Here is a 20,474-nt window from a genome sequence, read left to right as displayed (position 1 = left end):
TCTAAGACATTTGTGAGAAAGGCTGGAGAGATGGCTCAGTGGTTAAGAGCACCGACTGCTCTTCCAGAGGTCCTGAGTTCAATTCCCAGCAACCACATGGTGGCTCACAACCATCTGTAATGGGATCCGATGCCCTCTTCTGGTGTGTCTGAAGACAGCTACAGTGTACTTATATAATAAATAAATTTTTTAAAAAAATTTGTAAGTTATCTGTTAAGGTTTTAGCTACATCATTTTAGAGCTTTGATATTAACCATCTCCAGCTAAATAACCTTTGTTCCCCTTTTACATAAACATGGGCTTGCTTACATGCATATGGTAGTGGGTCATAGTCACTCTTTCCCACATTCAGATTGCACAGCAGCCTATCTCTTCCTTACCTTGGTTTCTAAAAACCTTTGAGAAGGCAAATAACAAGTAACCATTAAAGGACATTTCGCAGTGAGCATTACAATTGCTATAAAAACATCTTTTTATTCATTTGTACACCTAATACATGAAAAGAACTCTGAATTGAAATCCAGCCATCTAGAAATAATTCTGGTCATAAAATGCACAATTATCCCATGTGTCCAAAGTCTGCTGAGTTTGCTCTGAAGTTTGTATTTACTCCAATATCTAGAATGTCTCAGGACCACATGCTGATACTACACAGAACAGAAGGGAGCTGAGCAGAACCACACGTAAATGCAAACTTAAGAACTTTATGGTATTGCTCTGGTGCCTTATGTCTTAAGCACTGACCAGAGAGTTAAGTGTGAGCTAGAAAAGTTTTCAGAGAAATGAGCTGCAGAACTTCCTACCCCACCCCTAGGTTATTCAGAGCAAGGAGGGCTGATGTGGGGGATGAGAACCTACAGACTGAACATCCTGCTTTCTTCCTACCTCAGTCCGACGCTGGACATCCTGGAGTGTAAGGCACTAGAACTGGCCTGAGAAGTGCTCCAAGCTTCAGTTCTTGGTGTGCAAAAGAAATTGTGGCATAGATCTTTTGAAACATAATAAAATAACTCCCCCCTCCTCTTATATTCTGTTATTCACAGACAAAAAGACAAGGAGGTAGATGTTTGCAAAGATTAAAAAACAGGTGAATCAAAATATGAAGAAAGTGTGTATACTTATTCAGATATGGAGAACCACTTAGAGGCCAAGAGTCGTATGCAGGGAATGCTGATGGGTGACAGACTGAGATGGCAGAGGTGGGAATCCTCAGTCCTCGTGACAGTACCTGGCGCTGGGACTGCTGAGGGACTGCATAAGAAAGCCCCATACTGACATGAAAATGGGGGCTCACAGATCAGCACCTTGGAGGTCAAAGGAAAGCAGCAGAAGAAGGGAGGTGCTGCCAACCACCACAGCTCAGCTGTAGCCGAGCTCAGCCACCACTCTACCTACTCACCTGCTCCTCCCCCGGCTGTGCCTACAGATGTGAGAACAAGATGAGCGGCATCGGGAAAGCGTACTTGTGATACTACGCTGCCTACCAACATTTTGTGAGGTGTTGGGATGCAGAAAATGAACAAATGAGAGGTTTTTCTTCATTGTCCTACATATTATAAATCTGTTTCTTGGCCAAGAAGTTAAGCAGCACACACAGGTGAAATGTGTGGTTCGCCCCTGCAAACAGGATGATGGAACTGCTATCCAGGTCAGTCTCCGGGGCTAGTGCCAATCCTGTAAGGCATACAATTCTCTCCAAAGACGGTGAAGAACTTTTCCCCTGCTAGCAAATGTGTTCATAAGGTAGAGGGCAGTAAATGTGAAAATGAAAGCTGTGAGTCTTCAGTGAACCAAGCATACATTTCTCAGTTCCTGCCATCGGAACCCACACTGGTACTGCACCCACATCCAAAAACAGAGCAGTTAATGCTGAAACCTACCCTTTACTTGGGCACAGCAGCCTTGTCTCCTTTGGTGTAGAGACAGGCCAGAGCTAACGTACGTCTCAGTGCCAAGCTGAAGTGGCTCTAGTCCACTGCCACACAAATGGGCTCTTGGAGACCAGAGGAAGCCAGGGTTAGAATTGTGCTAAATGATGCTGAGTCCAGGAATAATAAGATCCGTGGGAATCCACAGAAGAACCAAAACTACAGTGAGGGATTCTCATAAAGCTTCACATAAAACTTCCAACTCTATTTACTTTGTTACCTCATTCAAAGAGATTTAATCTAATCAAAGGAGAGAACAGGGAACCCCTCACCTCTGGGAAGTAGATGTGGTAAAAGATCATTCCAGAGAATCGTCACCTAAAATGGAAGAGTCTACAGTTCCTTAAGGCTAACCAGCTTCCCAGTGTGTGTTGTCATGCAAGGCAAGCTGAAGTAACCTCAGTGTCCATGAATCGAGTGTCGCACAACTAAGGCTGTATAGTGACTGTCCCTCCTTAGTCCTAGGTTTCCAGTCGCGCCTCTCACTTTTCTAATGCAGTGGCCCTTCAATACGGCTAGCTCCTCACATTTATAGTGACCCCAACCATAACATCTCCATTGCTACTTCAGAACTGCAATGTTGCTGCTATTATGAATCACAATGTAAATATCTGTGCTTCCCAGTGGTTTAGGAGACCTGTGAAAGGGTCAGGTCATTTGACACGAAAGGGGTTGCAACCCACAAGTTTAGGATCACTGCTCTAGACCTGCCATTTCTGCTAGCAACGTGCATCTGTTCCTGAGAAGCCCAGTGCGCTCTACCAACACTGGTGGGTCAGATAATCCAGGTAGACAGCTCCCTCGACTATCTAAGGTACTTAAGACATCAAGCATAGAAAAAACTGCAGCAAGACAAGCAGCCTACAAGCTCTGTTGATATCAACAACAGAACTTCTAGCTGAAGACTTACCAGAAAGCTGCTGTTTCCCTCCAATTTAATCGTTAGCTAGACGTTAACAAGTGCAGAAAAGAATCAAAAACTATAGGGGCTGGGGATTTAGCTCAGTGGTAGAGCGCTTACCTAGGAAGCGCAAGGCCCTGGGTTCGGTCCCCAGCTCCGAAAAAAAGAACCAAAAAAAAAAAAAAAAAAAAAAAAAAAAGAATCAAAAACTATGCTGAAAACACTCGATGCTATTTGTTCCTGAATGGTAGTAACAACATGACGGTGGTGTACCCAGTTTTACACTATAACTGTTTTGGAAGTTTTTCTGGAACTTAAATGGTACCACTTCCATAGTTAAAGATCAAACCTGCTGCTTGCTACATTTTTTACTATTAATTGCATAGGTTTAAAAAAACTATTTTGTATTCAATCCCAAATAAACTTTCATTCACAGAGACTGTTACAACCAACAACCATATTTGAGAGCACCCAGTGCCTGGAGTTGTGCATATCTTCTCCTCCTTCCCGGGCCAGCTGAGAGCCTGTTCTGCCGGCTCAGCTCTCTGGTGCAGTATTCCTCCTTTCTTTTGCCTACAAACAGTTCCTCTCATCTCTTAAATACATATTTTTTCCAAAATACTAATTCTCCTCACATCATATTCTAATTGTGTGTCCTTTTAATAAATCAATTAAATCTCAAGTAGGAGTGGCCTAGTTGAAGAAAATAGCAAGAAATGTATAAAAAGAGCAAGTCTACAGAAATGTCAAAGACAGACACTTGAGAATTTTCAGCTGCTCTAAAAAAATGAAAGGATTTCTATTAATGTCATTTAGCGAACCAATGCTTCCAGGTTTCTGAGAACCACAGTTGAATTAAAGGCTAGCGCTTGCACTCTGGCCTGCTCTCTCTTCTCTCCTCACCTCTCTCCTCTCTCCCTCTCTCTCCTTTCTGATTTTTCCAGACAGGGTTACTCTGTATTTCTGGCTCTCCTGGAACGCACTCTGTAGACCAGACTGGCCTTGAATTTACAAAGATCCGCTGGCCTCTGCGCCCCGAGTGCTGAGAGCATTAAAGGTTCTCAAAGACGGCAGCAGTTTGTATATGAGATCAACATTCAGTGTTGTTATATAGAACAGCCCATGACATCCAAGTTTCAGCTTCAGAAAACACTGTCACCATTTCTGAAATCTCAGTGCTCGAGAGACTAAAGCAAGAGGATCACTAGCCTGAGCTCCAGTGTGAAACCATCTCACAAAAAGAAAAGGGCGGCAGCACTGAAATGTATGGTGCACTTGGTGGCTTCCCCACTCACTTTCCAGTTCAGAGATTCTATCAAGAAGGCTGAGGACAGGGCTCCGGGGGTAAGGGTGGGGAGCCTGGAAACAAAAGAAAGCAGTCTCCGGCTGCACTGTACTTACAGTCCTCAGTAGTCGTCTGTGGCTTTGCTCATGCTAGGGATGTAAAGCTTGGGACTCTGGTAGCTCTCTGGAACGCAGTATGAACAGCATGGTTTACTTAATCACCCAAGACAACCCACCAATCCCCTCTTCCTCTTCTAAAAGGCTAAGAACAGATGTTGAGGTTGTAGGCAGGCTATACAAGGCACAGATGAGGCTAGAAGTCATCTGAGGAAATCAATAAGGGATAGCTCGCTGACCTATGATCAGCTGAAAGAAAAGCAGCATCGGAGTTCACACTGCTCCTGCTGGGAAAGCCACACAAAAGGCAGCATGGCTTGTTTCTTCTTTCAAATACTGGCATACCTGTGTATTCAGCTAAAAACATCATAATACAAGATAGCAGGAAATAAAGAAAGCTGCAGGCAGGCTGCCCTGGTACAAACCTCTAAGGACAAAGTTGGGGGAACACAGGATGCCAGGTTAACTACTGCGCCCTTCCACAGAGCAGGCAGTGTCCACACAACCCCTCTCATTGGTGAGGTAGATGGTTCAGAGGTACAGGTGGCAACCTACAGCACAGTGGAACAAAAACCGTCTGCACGGTTAAGAGAAGTTATTCCCAGGGCTGCATCAGACACAAAATAATCTACCATATTTACAGGTTACTCTGTAAGACTAAGCCGAAGGGAAATGGATTTTTACCCTAAGACTTAAATAATACCAACTTGCCTTACAATGAATTTACATATCCGTCTGTCACCTTAATACAACTCCACAAGTGGGTTCTGCCTGCCACTGTAGGAATGTGAGCCTGCTGGAGGGACGAGAAGAGCCTGGACTATTAGGAGGGGTAACAGCAAATGAGCGAAAATGGGAAGACAGGCTTTCAAGGAAAAGGGTTTAGGTCAAACAGAAAAACTAGGAGAGGACAAAGTACCTTCTTCAGTGAGGAGACAGGGACAGAGGAAAGGTCAGCTCCCAGAACGATGCTCCTCATGGTGAGAGGATGGGAGGAAGGGAAAAAGTCTTGCATTACTTCCCATGAAAGTCACTCAGCTCCACGTCATCCTTTCTACGCTTGTGAGTGAAAAAAGAGGTGACGGGGTAGAGCTTGGCCTTGGCCTGAAACCGATGTCCTGCAATGTCAATCTCATATTCTCCTCGGTTGATGAAATCTGCTGTCACCACCTGCTCTTCCCCGCTGTCCTCAGAAAAGTTGTGTACATAGCCCAGGCATACATGGCGCTCAAGAGTGTAGCTGTAGGCACTGCTGGTGGTCTTGCCAGCGTACTTTCCGTTCCGGTAAATGGGTTCTCCCCACCAAGGCCACAAGTCCAGGTCTGTGTCATGGTCATCCAGAATAAACATAACGAGGCGTTTATATACCCCGGTCTGCTTTTGCTGCAGCAGGGCATCCCGACCGATGAAGTCTATGCCCTAGGAAAGGAAAAGGGGAGAAGACCCTGAGAGGCCAGTCTAGAAGGCAGCCCTGGCGTGTAAGGGAGACTACAGGGTACGCAGCACACGTTTGACTACACCACTGCTAGCTTTTAGAAAATGGCGGCACATTGGGGCTGGGGATTTAGCTCAGTGGTAGAGCGCTTACCTAGGAAGCGCAAGGCCCTGGGTTCGGTCCCCAGCTCCGAAAAAAAAGAACCAAAAAAAAAAAAAAAAAAAAAAAAAGAAAATGGCGGCACTGTGAAAAGCTGTGCACACTGCAGACACCAAAGAATTTTAACAGCAGAAGTACATACATAGTTCTGTGAAAAGATTTCAACCATGAGCCTACACAGAACAAAGACTGTTAGAAAAACTGAAAAGTTAGTTGAGAATACTTGCTAGAGGGATGGCAAGATGGCTCTGCAGGTAAAGGCTCTTATTACACAAGCCTAGAAACCCAAGTTTGAGCCCCAGAACCCAAGTAAAGTTGGCAGCAAAGAACCAATTCCACAGAGTTAGAGGTAGGTAACCTTTGTGTATTTCCAACAAAAAGTCCTGCACATGAATGTCCCAATATATTTATTATATATACAGGTAAACAAACGTAGTAGTGATTATCTCTAATTAAAAGACAGGTCATTTTAAATAAGTTAACATTTTCACAGCACACAAAAGAGTTGTGTGTAATTTTTTATGTCTAGTTATATGCAGTGGCCAAAAGTAAGAATGACTAAATAAGTACTATCTTGGCATGAGGGCACACAGCCAGGACTAAATAGCAAGACCTTGTCTCAGAAAAGAACAGAGACACTACAGTTGTACGTCAGGGAAGTGCTGTTGTAAACACAACAAGGTGCAAGTTTAGCCCCATGTAGATTGAAAGTGGGCAGGGCGATCATGCACTGGCACTGGCACATTCTAATTCTCTAGGACAGGAACAAACTGCTGCTTCTCAGAGGACACTGGTTGAGGTTCAGAGAAAGGAAGACTGGAGAATAACCTTTTGAACTACAGTTTCTAAATACTACCTGGGGCTGGAGAAATAAGGATTCTTGTAGAGGACCCCAAGCTCTGTTCCTAGTGGCCTCTTGACAACTGCATTCAGATGCATATACCTCATGCAGACATACATGCAGTCACATAATTGAAAGTTAAAAATATATTTTAAGAAAAAATGAGGCAACTGGCTGTGAGAGGATTAATCTGGAAAAATGCTGTGCTGCCTCCACAATGTTAGTTGTGACCACAGTCGACTAAAAACTGTAACGCAGGTGTTGTCAGGGTATTGGGATTCCGTCTCAAATGTGCATCCCACGGTCAGTCTCCTGTCCTGAGGACACACCTGTCCTTGTGCCTTACCTGATGCTGGCCAGCACTTCCCTGTCTTTCCTGGTTTGTTCAGCTCCTCCTATTCTTAGACACATCACAGATGCTTGGCTAAGACACATGGAGATCTGGATGGATAAATACCTTCTCTAACTTCACGCGAGACTCTCCTCCACATTCCAGGGGCGTGGTGAGGGTGTTTAAGTCCTGACCCCAGAAAGCAAAAAACTTCTCAATTCGGAGACTTCTGAGAGCGTAATACCCAGCATTCCGGATTCCATATTTCTGTCCAACACTCATCACCTCATTGTAGACATGCAGAGCATACTATATGAAGAGAAGAAAAGTTAGCAACTAGTGAGCCTTCTAGTTAATTGAAGTGGTGTATCCCATTGGTTCTTAGGTAAGCTGCAGGGAAAGGATGATTGATAGATAGATAGATAGATAGATAGATAGATAGATAGATAGATAGATAGATAGATAGAACAGACAGACAGACAGACAGACAGACAGACAGTGCCAGTGTGCGTAACCACTGAGCCATCTCTCCAACCTGGATTTTAACATTTTTTTTAAATAATATTTATTTATTATATATAAGTACACTGTCGCTGTCTTCAGACACACCAGAAGAGGGCATCAGATCTCATTACAGATGGTTGTGAGCCACCATGTGGTTGCTGGGATTTGAACTCAGGACCTCTGGAAGAGCAGTCAGTGCTCTTAACCACTGACCCATCTCTCCAGCCCCCGGATTTTATCATTTTTAACAGTTCATTTTGAACAGGTATATTCACATTTTTAAAAAAAGATTTATTTTATTTATATGAGTACACTGTAGCTGTCTTCAGCAACACCGGAAGAGGGCATCGGATCCCATTACAGATGGTTGTGAGCCACCATGTGGTTGCTGGGAATTGAACTCTAGACCTCTAGAAGGGCAGCCAGTGCTCTTGACTACTGAGCCATCTCTCCAGCACAATATTAAAAACATTTTAAAAACAACCTAAAAGCTGAAGACATGCAGCTCAGTTGGTACACAATCTTCCTAGCAGTTACAAAGCTCAGTGGGACAACACTTACTTGCCCAGCATGCATGTGGCTGACTCTTGCTATGTATCAAATGACAACCAAGAAAAATGTATCACATATGGAGAAGTGGATCACTGATTGAAGTACACTTGCTGTCCTTTGCAGAGACCCTGGGTTCAATCCCCAGCATTAACAGCTCACAATAGTTTAACTATTTTCATCTTTAACTCTAGTTCCAGGGCATCCAATGCACTTTTCTGGCCTTCATGGCCCCTGCATCCATGTGGTGCAGAGACATACATGTAGGCAAACACCCACGCATATAAAATTACTATGTTCAAAATATTTAAAGCACCTACAAATATAAATTAATTTCTCCGCTTCTTGACTATGGATGAAATGTAACTAGTTATAACTTACTGTCCACTGGACAGTACTCAAACTGAACCAAACTAAGCCCCACCTTTAAAAAAGAAGAAAGTGTGTGCATGGCTGAAGAGAAATGAAAACGAGACCGATGAAACGGTCAGTGGTTGAGGTTGTGCCCTACGTAAGGGCTTGAGTTTGATCCCTGAATCCCACAAAGTGAGCACAGAACCAACTCTAAAGATTTACCCTTTGACCTCCATGCACATATAGGTATGCCCTGACACACAGACACACTAGAAAGTCAAGAGTGCAGGTGATAGGAGAGAGGAAGCCTTGGTAGGATGGAAGCCATTCCTGCCTGATGCAAGAATGGAGAGTTGCAAGCCAGCCTGGGCTACAAAGCCAGGCCTGTCCTGGGAGATGGGGGATGGGAAGGTAGCATGGTCAAAGGGAAGGATATGACCAGAACTCCAGGAAACATCTACCCTGACTAGGATTCAATACCTATTTGTTTAAGTGATAGGATATAAAAACTTCAAAGGAGATCTCAGGAATACACAAGTAATATTATTGGATAGTGGTAAGTGCTACAAAAAAAAAGATAAACTGCAAGGAGACAGGTAAGACGACACACAGCTTTAAATAAGGTCTAAGAAATGATGTGACAGGACATGGTGCACACACTTTTAATCCCAGGACTCAGAAGGCAGAGGCAGGGGAATCTCTTAAATTGAAGGCCAACCTGGTCTACATAGTAAGTTCCAGGACAGCCAGAGCTGTATTTTGAAACTCTATCTCAAAGAAACAAAGCAAAGCACACTGTGCTACGAAGGCTGGAGAGGTGGCTCAGCAGGTGAGAGCACTCGCTCTTCCAGGGGACTCAGGCTTGGCTCCAGCAACCATTAGCTCACCACCACTTGTCACTTCATTTCCAGGGAATATCACCCCTCTTCTGGTCTCGTTGGTGTATCTCCACATATGGACCATACATAAACTCAGGCACATACAAACATATGACAAGTAATAAATCATATACACATACACATAGGTGTCCATGTGCGAGCTGGGGGAGGTGATATGAAGCCTGAAAGGGAACAGCAGTGAGCATGAGGAGGCCAGAAGGAAAACAAAGTATTAGGACACAAAGCAGCAGCCTGTCTAGCTTGTTCCAAGACTAGCAGGAATGAGCGCTCCAGAAAACTCAGGCCAAGTTCAGAGCGAGAAGATAAGCCTGCCGGCTCTGTAGAGCGGCTTTCAATTTCACCTCACTCATAATCCTAGCTCTGAGGAGGTAGAGACCAGCCTGGGCTATAATACCAAGACCATTTAAAAAAAAAATAGCAGCACTTAGGAGGCAGAGGCAGACAGATCTCTGAGTTCAAGGCCAGCCTGTTATACAGAGTAAGTTTAAAGAGCCAGGGCTACCTAGAGAAACCCTGTCTCTAAAAACAAACAAAACAACAAAAAAATAAATAAAACAAAACATGTACTCCCAAAGGTGCTAAGTGCTCCCCCTTCTGTGCCTTTGAATTTACTTGCATACACATCAGAATTACTGATTAGGAATTAGTAAAATAGTGCTGTTAGGCTGTTGCTAGTTGATGGAAGCTACTTATGAAGGTGATGAGCAGTTTCTATCTACATAACTGATTGTATAAGGTTTAAAACATGTTGGTATTTGACTTTCTGGTTGTGAGCCTAGACTTCACAACTGAGCCATCTTTAGTCATCTCTAGCCCACTGTGTTGGTATTGGGATTCCTAGCGTCTCATGTACCCCAGACTAGACTGAAACTCCTGCAGAATTCTACCTTCTCAGTGCTAGGATTATGGGCATGTGTTACCATGCCCAGTTGATATAGTACTAGGGATCAAACTGAGGACTGACATGCTAGAAAAACAGTAGAAAAACAGTAGATGTTTAAACATTTTATTTCTATTGCATGTATGTGAGTGTTCTGCATGCTTGTGTGTGTGTGTGTGTGTGTGTGTGTGTGTGTGTGTGTGTGTGTGTGTGTGTGTGTACCATGTATGTGCCTGGTGCCCTTGGAGGTCAGAGGCGGGCGGTGAGCTGCCATGTGGATGTGGAGACAGAACCCAGGTATTCTGTGCTCCATGCATGTATCTCTTCAACATTAACTATTAAAAATGACAAAACGTCTTCCCTGCAGCCTGCCCGAGACTAGATGGGATACACCATTCTAAATCTGTTGGTGCTCAGGAATCTTGGGAACCTGGTAGCCCTGCCCAGCCCCCTCACCTCTATGGGGATATACAGCATGAATCCTGGTTCTCCTGTGTGAGTCATACTCATCACCCGGATCCCATTTGCATAGCCCACACTCATCTCCTGCAAAGAAAAAGAAAGCAGTCAGCACTAGTCCCTCGGGACAGGAACCTTGTCAGTACCCACCCTCTGTTAAACCCTTGAAGGGCTATAGCCAAGGAAAGCATTTCTCTTTACCAACTCATGCTCAAACAATTGCGTTACCCGAGTAACATAAGGAACAATGAAGACCAATCAAGTGTCTTCTCTGGGGAACTCTATGTGCCAGCTTCAGGCATCTGACACAAAGAGGACAATGCCCACAGAATAGAATTCATATACTCTGGGACCAGAGACTCGGTTGCCTTGAAAAGGTCATGGGTACAACTACTGCTCTATAACGGGCGGGTGTGAGCCAGCACTGACATGAGCCACCTCCACATGAATCTGACAAGATAAGGCATCGCCAGCCACAGCTGGATGGGCTGGGTCACTTTTTAAAGCACAAAGACTGTAGAGGGGTCTGTTCACTAACATGGGAGTTTGCTCTGCTTGGGAGAACAGAGGAAATTACTAAGCAATTTGCTCTGAGAATCTCAACTCAGGTTTGAACTTTCCAGTTCCTCCAGGGATGGTGCATGTCCGAAGTGGCTGAGTGACTGCTTCCTGCAAAGCATTCAGTCACTCGGTTGTAGTGTGTGTCAGGCAACTTGTTGCTTTTGTTTAGGGTTCCCTGAAGATGGCACACATGCAATCTTATAAGTATAAAAACAAAAACAGGAAATGCAAAGAGAAAAAAATCTGACCTCGGTGTGCATTTTACTGTTACCTTAAGGTAATTCAGGTGCTACAGAAACCAAAAAATATACATACCTGACCTGACATTCAAAGACATTAAATATACTTCAGGGAATATTCTAATCCTTACTAAATAAAGCAGGCTTAGAAGTAAAAAATAAAATTTGCTTGGTCATTTTGCTTGCTTAATAAAGGTCACAACATTGTTTAAGTATTAACACCATATTAAGAATAAGAACCTGCCATCACTATAAAAGAAACAGTCTTTAACATTTAAAAAAACAGAACTGCTGGGAATGTGGCTCAGTTAGTGGGAATGCTTGCCTAGCATGCATGAATCTATGGGTTGATTCTCATATAATCAATTACACATACATACACCTGCATTCACAGCACTGAAGGAAGAAGATCAGAAGTGTAAGGTCATTCTCAGCTACATAACAAGTTTAAGACCTGCATCCACTAACTGAGACTCTGATCACAAAAAAATAAATTACTAGCACCTACCTTGCAAAAGAGAGTTGGAAAGTGGTCTGGAGTCATAGGGGCATAGGACAACTCAGACAGCACGTCCACAGCTCGAGGGCCAATCAGATTGAGGGCTATAGGGTAAAGAACAAGAGATGTCCAGCCTCTCCAGAGGAACAGTTTCTTCTGAACTTGTCCACTGTCCTTGTTTCTTTACCTACTACTGTCATAGATTACACTGCCAAGAGCAACTTAAAGGATAGTTTTCTCGTTTACAGTTCAAGGTCAGTACATCACGGCGGGGTCGTGGAGGCATCAGAAGTGTGCAGCAGTTGGCCTGACATCTACAACTGGGTACTGGCAAAGGCAGACTGCTTATAATAGTACAGGATCCATGGCAGGGAATGGTGCCGCCCAGTGGGTGGGTTTTTCTACCACAATTGACATGGTAATTTCCCACAGGCAAGTACATTTATCTCCCAGGTGATTCTAGATTTTTGTCAAATTGGCATTTCAGCTAACCACATATCCATATAGAACTTGGTCTACAGCTGGTGAGACTTATAAAAAATGTCCCTTTATTTAGGGACCTGAGGTTCAATGGCAAGTACCTGGGCTCTGGTACACAGTCCGCCGACAGACCTGCTGAATGCAGCTGCTGACTGGCTGGTGTGAAGAGGCTGCCTGGCTAGTGTGGGTCTTCTCCAAAGTTCACAGGAAGGGTGTATCTTACAGTCTCTGCAGCAAGATCAGGGTCACCAGACCAAGATCTAACCAAGAGGTCACTTCCATGGCTGGCCACATACTGACAACTATGGTTCTCTTTCTCTTCCTACAGGATAGAAGAAACTCCCATCCCAGAACAGGATCTGGAGAACTGTCTCTCCATCCTAGACTCTGCTGCCTGTGACAGAATTGCAGATAACTGCTCTAGTACAGGCTAGAACACAACCAGCCTTCAGTAATACTCGGTACTTGGCCAAGCTGGTGGCAGGAAGCTAATCATAATTGCTGCTAATCAGAATGAAGGTCTAGGTAAGATGAATGGGTTATAAGATGAACACAAGCCACTTTTCTACTTCCTCTGTGTGGTTCCCAGGGATGGAACTGAATAAATAAATTGAATGATCAATTATCTGTGTTCACAGTGTCTTATTTTCCTTTAAAGATTTATTTGCTTAAGGAGTATACAGTTTGGTTTTTTTTTTTGTTTGTTTTTTTTTGTTTTTTTGGTTCTTTTTTTCGGAGCTGGGGACTGAACCCAGGGCCTTGTGCTTCCTAGGCAAGCGCTCTACCCCTGAGCTAAATCCCCAGCCCCTACAGTTTGTTTTTATGGGTCAGCTCTGGCTGTCCTACGACTTGTCATGTAGACCAGACTCAGGAAGATCCACCTCCTTCTGCCTCCTGGATGTTATGACTGAAGATATGCGCCATTACAGGTAGCTAAGGGTTAAAGATCTGCTGATTTGTTACATGCTCATGGATGTTTCACATTCATCTGTGCCCCACATTATGGAGTATCCGTGGAAACTACAAGAGTCCACTGGATATGAGCTGCCATGAGGATGGTAGGAAGTGAACCAGAGTGCTCTACAAGAACAGCCGGTTCTCTTAACTGAGCCATCTCTCCAGTACCAATGATGTTTGTATTTTTGTTTTATGTGCAGGGGTGTTTTGCATTTATGGATGTATGCAGATACTCAGGACCTCTGGAAGAGCAGTCAGTGCTCTTATCGACTGAGCCATCTCTGCAGCCCCACCCCAGTGTGTCTCGTTAACACTAATCTGATGCTCACTTGTAAAGTCAAAGATCAGTAAGGGACACATAGCAGAAGCTCGTCTGCACCTGCTGCTCTCCCGGGCCGCCCACCCAGGGAAGGCTCACCTGTGTACTTCCAGGTGACGTCTTCCAGCAGCAAGTTGCTGTCTTTCGGCAAGTACTTGTGAAGCCAGGCCCAACAGTGGACCTGCTGATCAGTTGGAGAGATCATGAAGAAACTGAAAATGAAAACCCCCAAATAATCAAAACCAAAAGGCAGAAAAGGAATAGAGAACTTAGAACAATCTCTTGGGGCTGGAGAGATGGCTCAGTGGTCCTGAGTTCAAATCCCAGCAACCACATGGTGGCTCACAACCATCTGTAATGAGATCTGATGCCCTCTTCTGGTGCATCTGAAACAATCTCTTAACTTTCAGGAAGGGTATTTCACCATTCTAGATTCTACACCAATAATATCAAATTTACACAGATTTACTAACATTCATAAAGAATCCTTTCCCATCAGGGTGACTACACCCAGTTTTACAAAGTACAACTTCTTCTGTTCTTGTGTTTTTAAACAAAGTCTCGTTTTATAGGCCAAGCTGGCCTGGAACTCCTCGAGTAGCTCAGGTTGGCCCCAAACTTGTGTTAAGCCTTCACACTCCTGACACTACAGCTACCCTGTGGTTCTTCTCTGTGTTTGCCTTTGCTGATTTGTGTACAGGTGACTAGAGATTTAGACAGTTCATGAAATAGTTTGGTCCCTAGAACTGTGGCCTCTAGAGAAATATTAAGTGCTCTCGCCCAGAGCCCCTGAACTATGTTTAGTGGAGGGAAGAGAAGGACGTAGCAGTCAACTCACCTGCGTTTGGTCAGGCGAGCAATGCTGCAGTCATTTTCGTGCCCTCCATATTCATTGAGCATGCCAGTGTGAACAATGTGGCCTACAGGCACATCTAGGTCATTGGAGAAAAGGTACTGCAGACTTTCTAATGCCTGGTCCCCAGTGGACTGCAAGGAAAGGGATAAGGCGGACAGTAAACAGAGGAGCACCTAGCTGCATGACCATGCAGCACTGCTCCTTACTGAGGAGATCCAATGATACAATACCTATGTGACACCACTTGCCGGTTTACTTTCCTATAAGAAGCTACAAGGAAGTCTAACTGTCAGTACTTAAAGTAAATGAGCCTTTCTAAGTTAATCACAAACTGTTACAGGAGCTAAATTTCAGAAAAACATGATTATACAGATGAAACACTAAAATAGTGTAGAGTTCTTCCAGAAGCAGTTTTGAAATATCAGATGAAAAACAGGCATTCCGGGGCTATTGAGGTGGCTCAGTGGTCAAGAAAACTGGCTGTACTTACAGAGATCTTGAGTTCAATCCTAGCAACCACAGGGTGGCCCACAGCCATCTGTAACTAGAGCCCATGAGATCCAATGCCCTCTTCTGGTGTACAGATACAGATGCAGACAAAACACTCACATACACAACAAATCCTTGCTGGGCTGGTGGTGCACACCTTTAATGCCAGCACTTAGGAGGCAGAGGCAGGTGGATCCCTGAATTGGAGGCCAGCCTGGTCTACAAAGTGAGTTCTGGGATAGTAAGGGCTACATAGAAAATCCTATCCGAGAGAGAGAAAGGGAGGGAGAGAAGGAGGGAGAGTGGGAGGATGGGAGGGAAGGGAGGGGGAAAAGGATGGGAGGGGGAAAAGGAGAAAACTAACATGAAAGAAAGAAAAGAAAAACACTCAATAAGTATAAAATCTTTCCCCAAACTTTAAAAGTTTTGGTTCCCAAATACTTACAGTTATTTCAAATTTTGTGAAAGAAGACATGTCAATGACACACACAGCTTCCTTACAGCATTTGACTTCAGACTCCACAATATCAAACCAGTCTGGCTTGTAGAAAGTCTTGCTCTGTTCTAATGCAAGAAGGTCTATGAAACAGAAAAAAAAAAAAAAAACAAGGTAGAACGAAAAAGAGTTTTGACACTGAGACGTCCCCATATATTTTATTATGGCCTACAAGACATTTTTCCTTTCAGGAATAATTCTAGCTACAGGCAATTATTAAATACCAGTTTTAAGAAGGGGGTAGAACTGCCTCAGTAGTGCAAGTGCTTGCTATGCAAGCATGAAGACGAGTTTGGCTCTATAAAGTGTGCATCTATAAAGCTAGGTGAGAAAAAGTAAGATTCTGTCTGAAAAAGTAAGGTGGAGAACAACAGAGAAAACAACACAAATCTCTGGTCTACACAAGGATACAGAAACACACAGACACACATGTAACACGCACACGCGTGCACACACATGCGCACAAAGGGTGGTGGTTTCTGCCTGTAATCCCAGCACTTGAGATGTTGAAATTAAGAGGACTGATGAGAATTCAAAGCCAACCTGAAATATTAAGTTCTAGGCTAAAATGTGGGATTCTGTATCAAAAAGACAGACAGACACATTCTTACCCTTGTTGGGTGGAACAAAGTACTTTGGCCTCTCAAATCCATGTTTCTCCATCCATCTGGCTCCTTGAGCATCCAGCCGGTCATAAAGAGGAGATGTGCGCAACTGCCTTCCAGTCTGGAAATCCCAACGAGGAACCTTCAGATCGTATATCAGAGCTAGAACAGATAAACAGTCTGTCAGCTGGCCCTGGAGCACAGGCTTGCAATTCCAGAGACCTGGGTCACTAAGTAGGATTTCAAATTCAAGGTGTACCTGGGCTACCAACGAGGTTCCAGCCAAGCAAGGCCTGGGCAACTTGTGGTGAACTGGATTAGTATGGCCCCCCTAGACTCATACATTTGAAAGTTAGGTTCTTAGCTGGTAGAACTATTTTGGGAAGGATTAGAAGGTATGGCCTTGTTAGAGAAGATATGTCACTAGGAGTGGACTTTGAAGTTTCAAAAGCCCACACCTCTAATTTGCAGATATAAATCAGCTACTGTTCTAATACAATCTTGCCTGCCTGCTGCCACGCTCCCGACCATAACAGTCACAGACTCACTCTCTGAAACTATGCACAAGCCCCCAGTTAAATGATTCCTTTATAAGTTGCCTTGTTCATGGTGTCTCCTCATAGCAAGAGAAAAGTAACTAGGACTGCAACATAGCAAGTCCCCATCTTAGAGTAAAAAAATCAAAAACAAAGCACTGAGACAGATGTACTTGCTTAGCATGCATCAGGCTCTGGGGTTCGGTCCCCGCTACCATAAAAAAAGGGGTGTGGTGGAGGTAAGAACAACATCTCTGCAAGTACAAGCACTGGCTGCCCTTTCAGAGGATCTGGGTTCATTTTCTAGCACCCACATGGTGGCTCACAACTGTCCTTTAACTCCAGTTCCAGGGGTTCTGATGCACTCTTCTGGCCTCCATAGATATCAGGCATAAATGTGGTACACAGGCATACACAAAAGCAAAATATGCATACATATAACATTTGCAAATAAATTTAAAACAAAACATAAACCCTAGCAATGGAAATGCACACGATTTAATCCCAGTAGGGGCAGGTGGATCTCTGAGTTCAGGTCAGCTGGTCTATGGAACATGTTCCAGAACAGTGAGGACTACACAGAAGCGGTTTTAAAATTAATTAATTAATTAATTAATTGAAGAGGGTTCATGAAGTCTGTCAAAGTCCAGAGTCACCCACTGAACTGAGAAGAACTGAGTAACCAACACCCATAACAGCCTGGAATTACTCCAACTCAGAAGAGAAGAATTAGCAAGGGAATAGCTCAAGTGTCTGCTGTCACCCAATGAACGTCTAGTTCAGAAGAAGGAAAGATGTGTAAATATTGGCACTATCTTGCTAATAAACACTAGCAAGCAATTTACACCTGTTTACATTTTTAGTTCCAAATTAGTAGGCAGAAACAATAGGAGAAAGTGGGTCTAAATCTTGCAAAACTCCAAAGCATAGATGAAGGCAATATCTTTCTGAGGAGGTGGGGAGGGTCTGGTTTTGAGACAGGGTTTCTTTGTGTAGCCCTGGCTGTCCTCAAACTCACAGAGATCTGTCTGCCTCTGCTCCACTTCCCCAAGTGCTAATACAATCTTAAAGTGTGCACCGAGAGCTGGAGAGATGGCTCAGCAATTAAGAGCACTGCCTCCTCTTCCAGAGGACCTGAGTTCAATTCCCAGGCCGTGAACCACATGGTAATGTGATCTGATGCCCTCTTCTGGTGTGACTGAAGACAGTTATTTATTTATATACAATAAATAAACTTTTTTTTTTTTTAAAAAGTGTGCACCTAGCTTGATGAAGGCTGTGTCTAAAGAGGACACAGGTGATTTTGTTTTTTAAGTTCAAAGACAGGTATGCAGGCATACACCGTTAATCTCAGCACCCAAGAAGCATAGGCGGGGAGATCTCTGTGAGTTGCAGGCCAGCTAGGAATACAGTGAGAAGCTACCTTGGGGGAAAAAGCATGTTAGAGACCAGCTGCTTTACACAGCAAGTTCCAGGCTAGCCGGAGCTACAGACGGTGTAAAAAGGCACTTGATTCTTTGCTGTGCTTCAGGGACCCTCATGGTTTACAGACTTTACCTTTAATATGTAACCTCTTTTGAGGAGGGTTTATGACACCTTCATTTGGTAGTTATGCAATCTGAAAGGTAACATTATTCACACAACAAAGCTAAAATCCAAATTAATTCCTGTCCCTTTTTTGTTTTAATATTTTATTTTTGGAGCTGGAGAGATGGCTCAGTTTAATAGCACTAACCCCTCTTCCAGAGGACCTGAGTTCAATCCCTAGAAACCTGTGTAGTAGGAGAGGCCAACTCTACAGAACTGTCCTGACCCCACATCTGCCCTGCCCTGTGATGTGTACCCACAACACATACAGACACACAACTACACATAACAGATGGGAGGGAGGGAGGGAGGAAGGGAGGGAGGGAAGGAAGGAAGGAAGGAAGAAGACAGACAATGGGTATTGGTGATTGGTAAAGAACTTGCTAACATTCAAGAGGCCCTCAGTCCTAGGTGGAGGTGGGGAACAGGGATGGGGACACGACTGGTGGCACACACCTGTAATCCCAGCACTTAGGAAATAGAGGCAAGAAGATCAGGAGTTTACGGCAATAGTAAGTTAAAGACAGCCTGGATTCAATGATACTCCATCTCAAAATAATGATAAAACTACCCAATGACCTCACAACCTAGGTGGGAAGTTGAGTAGCGTCAAGGCCACTCGAAAGGCTGCATTGCTAGGACACACAGGAAGCTGCGACACATTAGCTTGCAGGTTACAGCCTCTCCCTACTCCTAGCCTGGCCCAACATGGAAAATGCTCCTAGTGTCAGGTACGGCACAAATCCCTACCCTCAGACCGAAATAACCAGAGATGAGAAAGAAACCCAATTCAGAATAGTTATTAGAGGTAAGGAAAAGCCCTGACTGGTAAAGCAAGCCACTTAAAGATGCTGAGTCGACAGCCAGAATACAGCAAATACAGAGGCGAATGCCAGCAGCAAACCACTGAACTGAGAATAGGACCCCCGTTGAAGGAATCAGAGAAAGAACTGGAAGAGCTTGAAGGGGCTCGAGACCCCATATGTACAACAATGCCAACCAACCAGAGCTTCCAGGGACTAAGCCACTACCTAAAGACTATACATGGACTGACCCTGGACTCTGACCTCATAGGTAGCAATGAATATCCTAGTAAGAGCACCAGTGGAAGGGGAAGCCCTGGGTCCTGCTAAGACTGAACCCCCAGTGAACTAGACTGTTGGGGGGAGGGCGGCAATGGGGGGATGGTTGGGAGGGGAACACCCATAAGGAAGGGGAGGGGGGAGGGGGATGTTTACCGGGAAACCAAAGAATTATTATTACGTATTAAATAAATTTAAAAAAAAATTAAAAAAACAAAACAAAACAAAACAAAAAAAAAGATGCTGAGTCGAATAAAATTAGAATAAAAGAACACTCACGCATAACTTCCATGACCCGGTGGCGCAGAAAGGTGCGGCTGCCCTGGAGGGCTCCAAAGCGCTGCAAGTCCAATTCCCAGACGTTTTCAGAGGGGTAACCATACACCATCCATTCAGCTAGGAGCCTGTTCAGATGGAGACAGAAAGCGCTGGGCTCAGATGGGACAGAGAGAACAACTCAAGTACTATACAGACCAAGGACCACTGAAGCAAGACTGTGCTGTCACAGACGCTGAGCGACTCTAGACAGTTTCCTCCCATTTCCTAACTAAACAAACATGGACCCAACTACTATTCTCATAAAACCCCAATGAGGATTTTTTTAGATGGGGTCTCTATACATAGGCCCTGGCTATCCTGGAACTCACTATGTAGACCAGGCTGGCCTCAAACCCAGAGAGATCTGCATGCCTCTGCTTCATGAGTCCTGGGATTACAGGAGAACGCCACCATACTCAGTTTTTAAGGATTTTTAAAAATTTTTATGTGTATGGGTGTTTAGTCTACATGTGAATTTGTGTGCCAAAACAGCTGGTGCTTACAGGGCTGGAAGAGAGTGCTGGATCTGCTGCGACAGGAATTACGGGTGGTTGTCAACTGCCATGTAGATTTCAACTCTGATAACAGAATCCCCAAGAAAGTGTTTAAGATAGAAGCCATATGTATGAAGAGAGCAACGTGTTCCTTTTTTACAGAACAGTCACTTGGAGACAGCTATATGGTTATCTCACCCTGTCTCTCTCCAAATGTCTCTGAGACATCTTCTGTTTTCACAGCCACCTAAACAGACTTCATGAATCTAACCTTTTCTTTTTTATTACTGTGCATGTGTATACGATGGGAGCTGG

The 20,474-nt window shown here is 44.1% G+C and overlaps 1 protein-coding gene across 3 annotated transcripts in view; it reads right to left on the bottom strand.

Moving 5' to 3' along the window:
• Nucleotides 1–454: 454 nt before the first annotated feature.
• Nucleotides 455–20,474, bottom strand: part of Pdpr (pyruvate dehydrogenase phosphatase regulatory subunit) — a 44,435-nt gene continuing 24,415 nt past the window's right edge. For 2 of the 3 annotated variants that reach the window (XM_008772514.4, XM_017601299.3), the window contains 9 exons: nucleotides 19,627–19,751; nucleotides 16,149–16,304; nucleotides 15,487–15,620; nucleotides 14,535–14,683; nucleotides 13,796–13,908; nucleotides 11,950–12,044; nucleotides 10,639–10,728; nucleotides 7,123–7,305; nucleotides 455–5,649 (listed from right to left, as the gene is read on the bottom strand). In XM_008772514.4, the coding sequence (XP_008770736.1) occupies nucleotides 5,245–5,649; nucleotides 7,123–7,305; nucleotides 10,639–10,728; nucleotides 11,950–12,044; nucleotides 13,796–13,908; nucleotides 14,535–14,683; nucleotides 15,487–15,620; nucleotides 16,149–16,304; nucleotides 19,627–19,751 (1,450 nt within the window). In that variant the 3' untranslated portion in view covers nucleotides 455–5,244. The remainder of the gene's footprint in view (nucleotides 5,650–7,122; nucleotides 7,306–10,638; nucleotides 10,729–11,949; nucleotides 12,045–13,795; nucleotides 13,909–14,534; nucleotides 14,684–15,486; nucleotides 15,621–16,148; nucleotides 16,305–19,626; nucleotides 19,752–20,474) is intronic. The other variant, NM_001107430.1, reaches the window with a different exon arrangement.

This window comes from Rattus norvegicus, chromosome 19, assembly GCF_036323735.1.
Source record: "Rattus norvegicus strain BN/NHsdMcwi chromosome 19, GRCr8, whole genome shotgun sequence".
NCBI lineage: Eukaryota > Metazoa > Chordata > Mammalia > Rodentia > Muridae > Rattus > Rattus norvegicus.
Note: the sequence above shows the minus strand (reverse complement) of the source record. Positions and strands in the feature narration are given on the sequence as shown.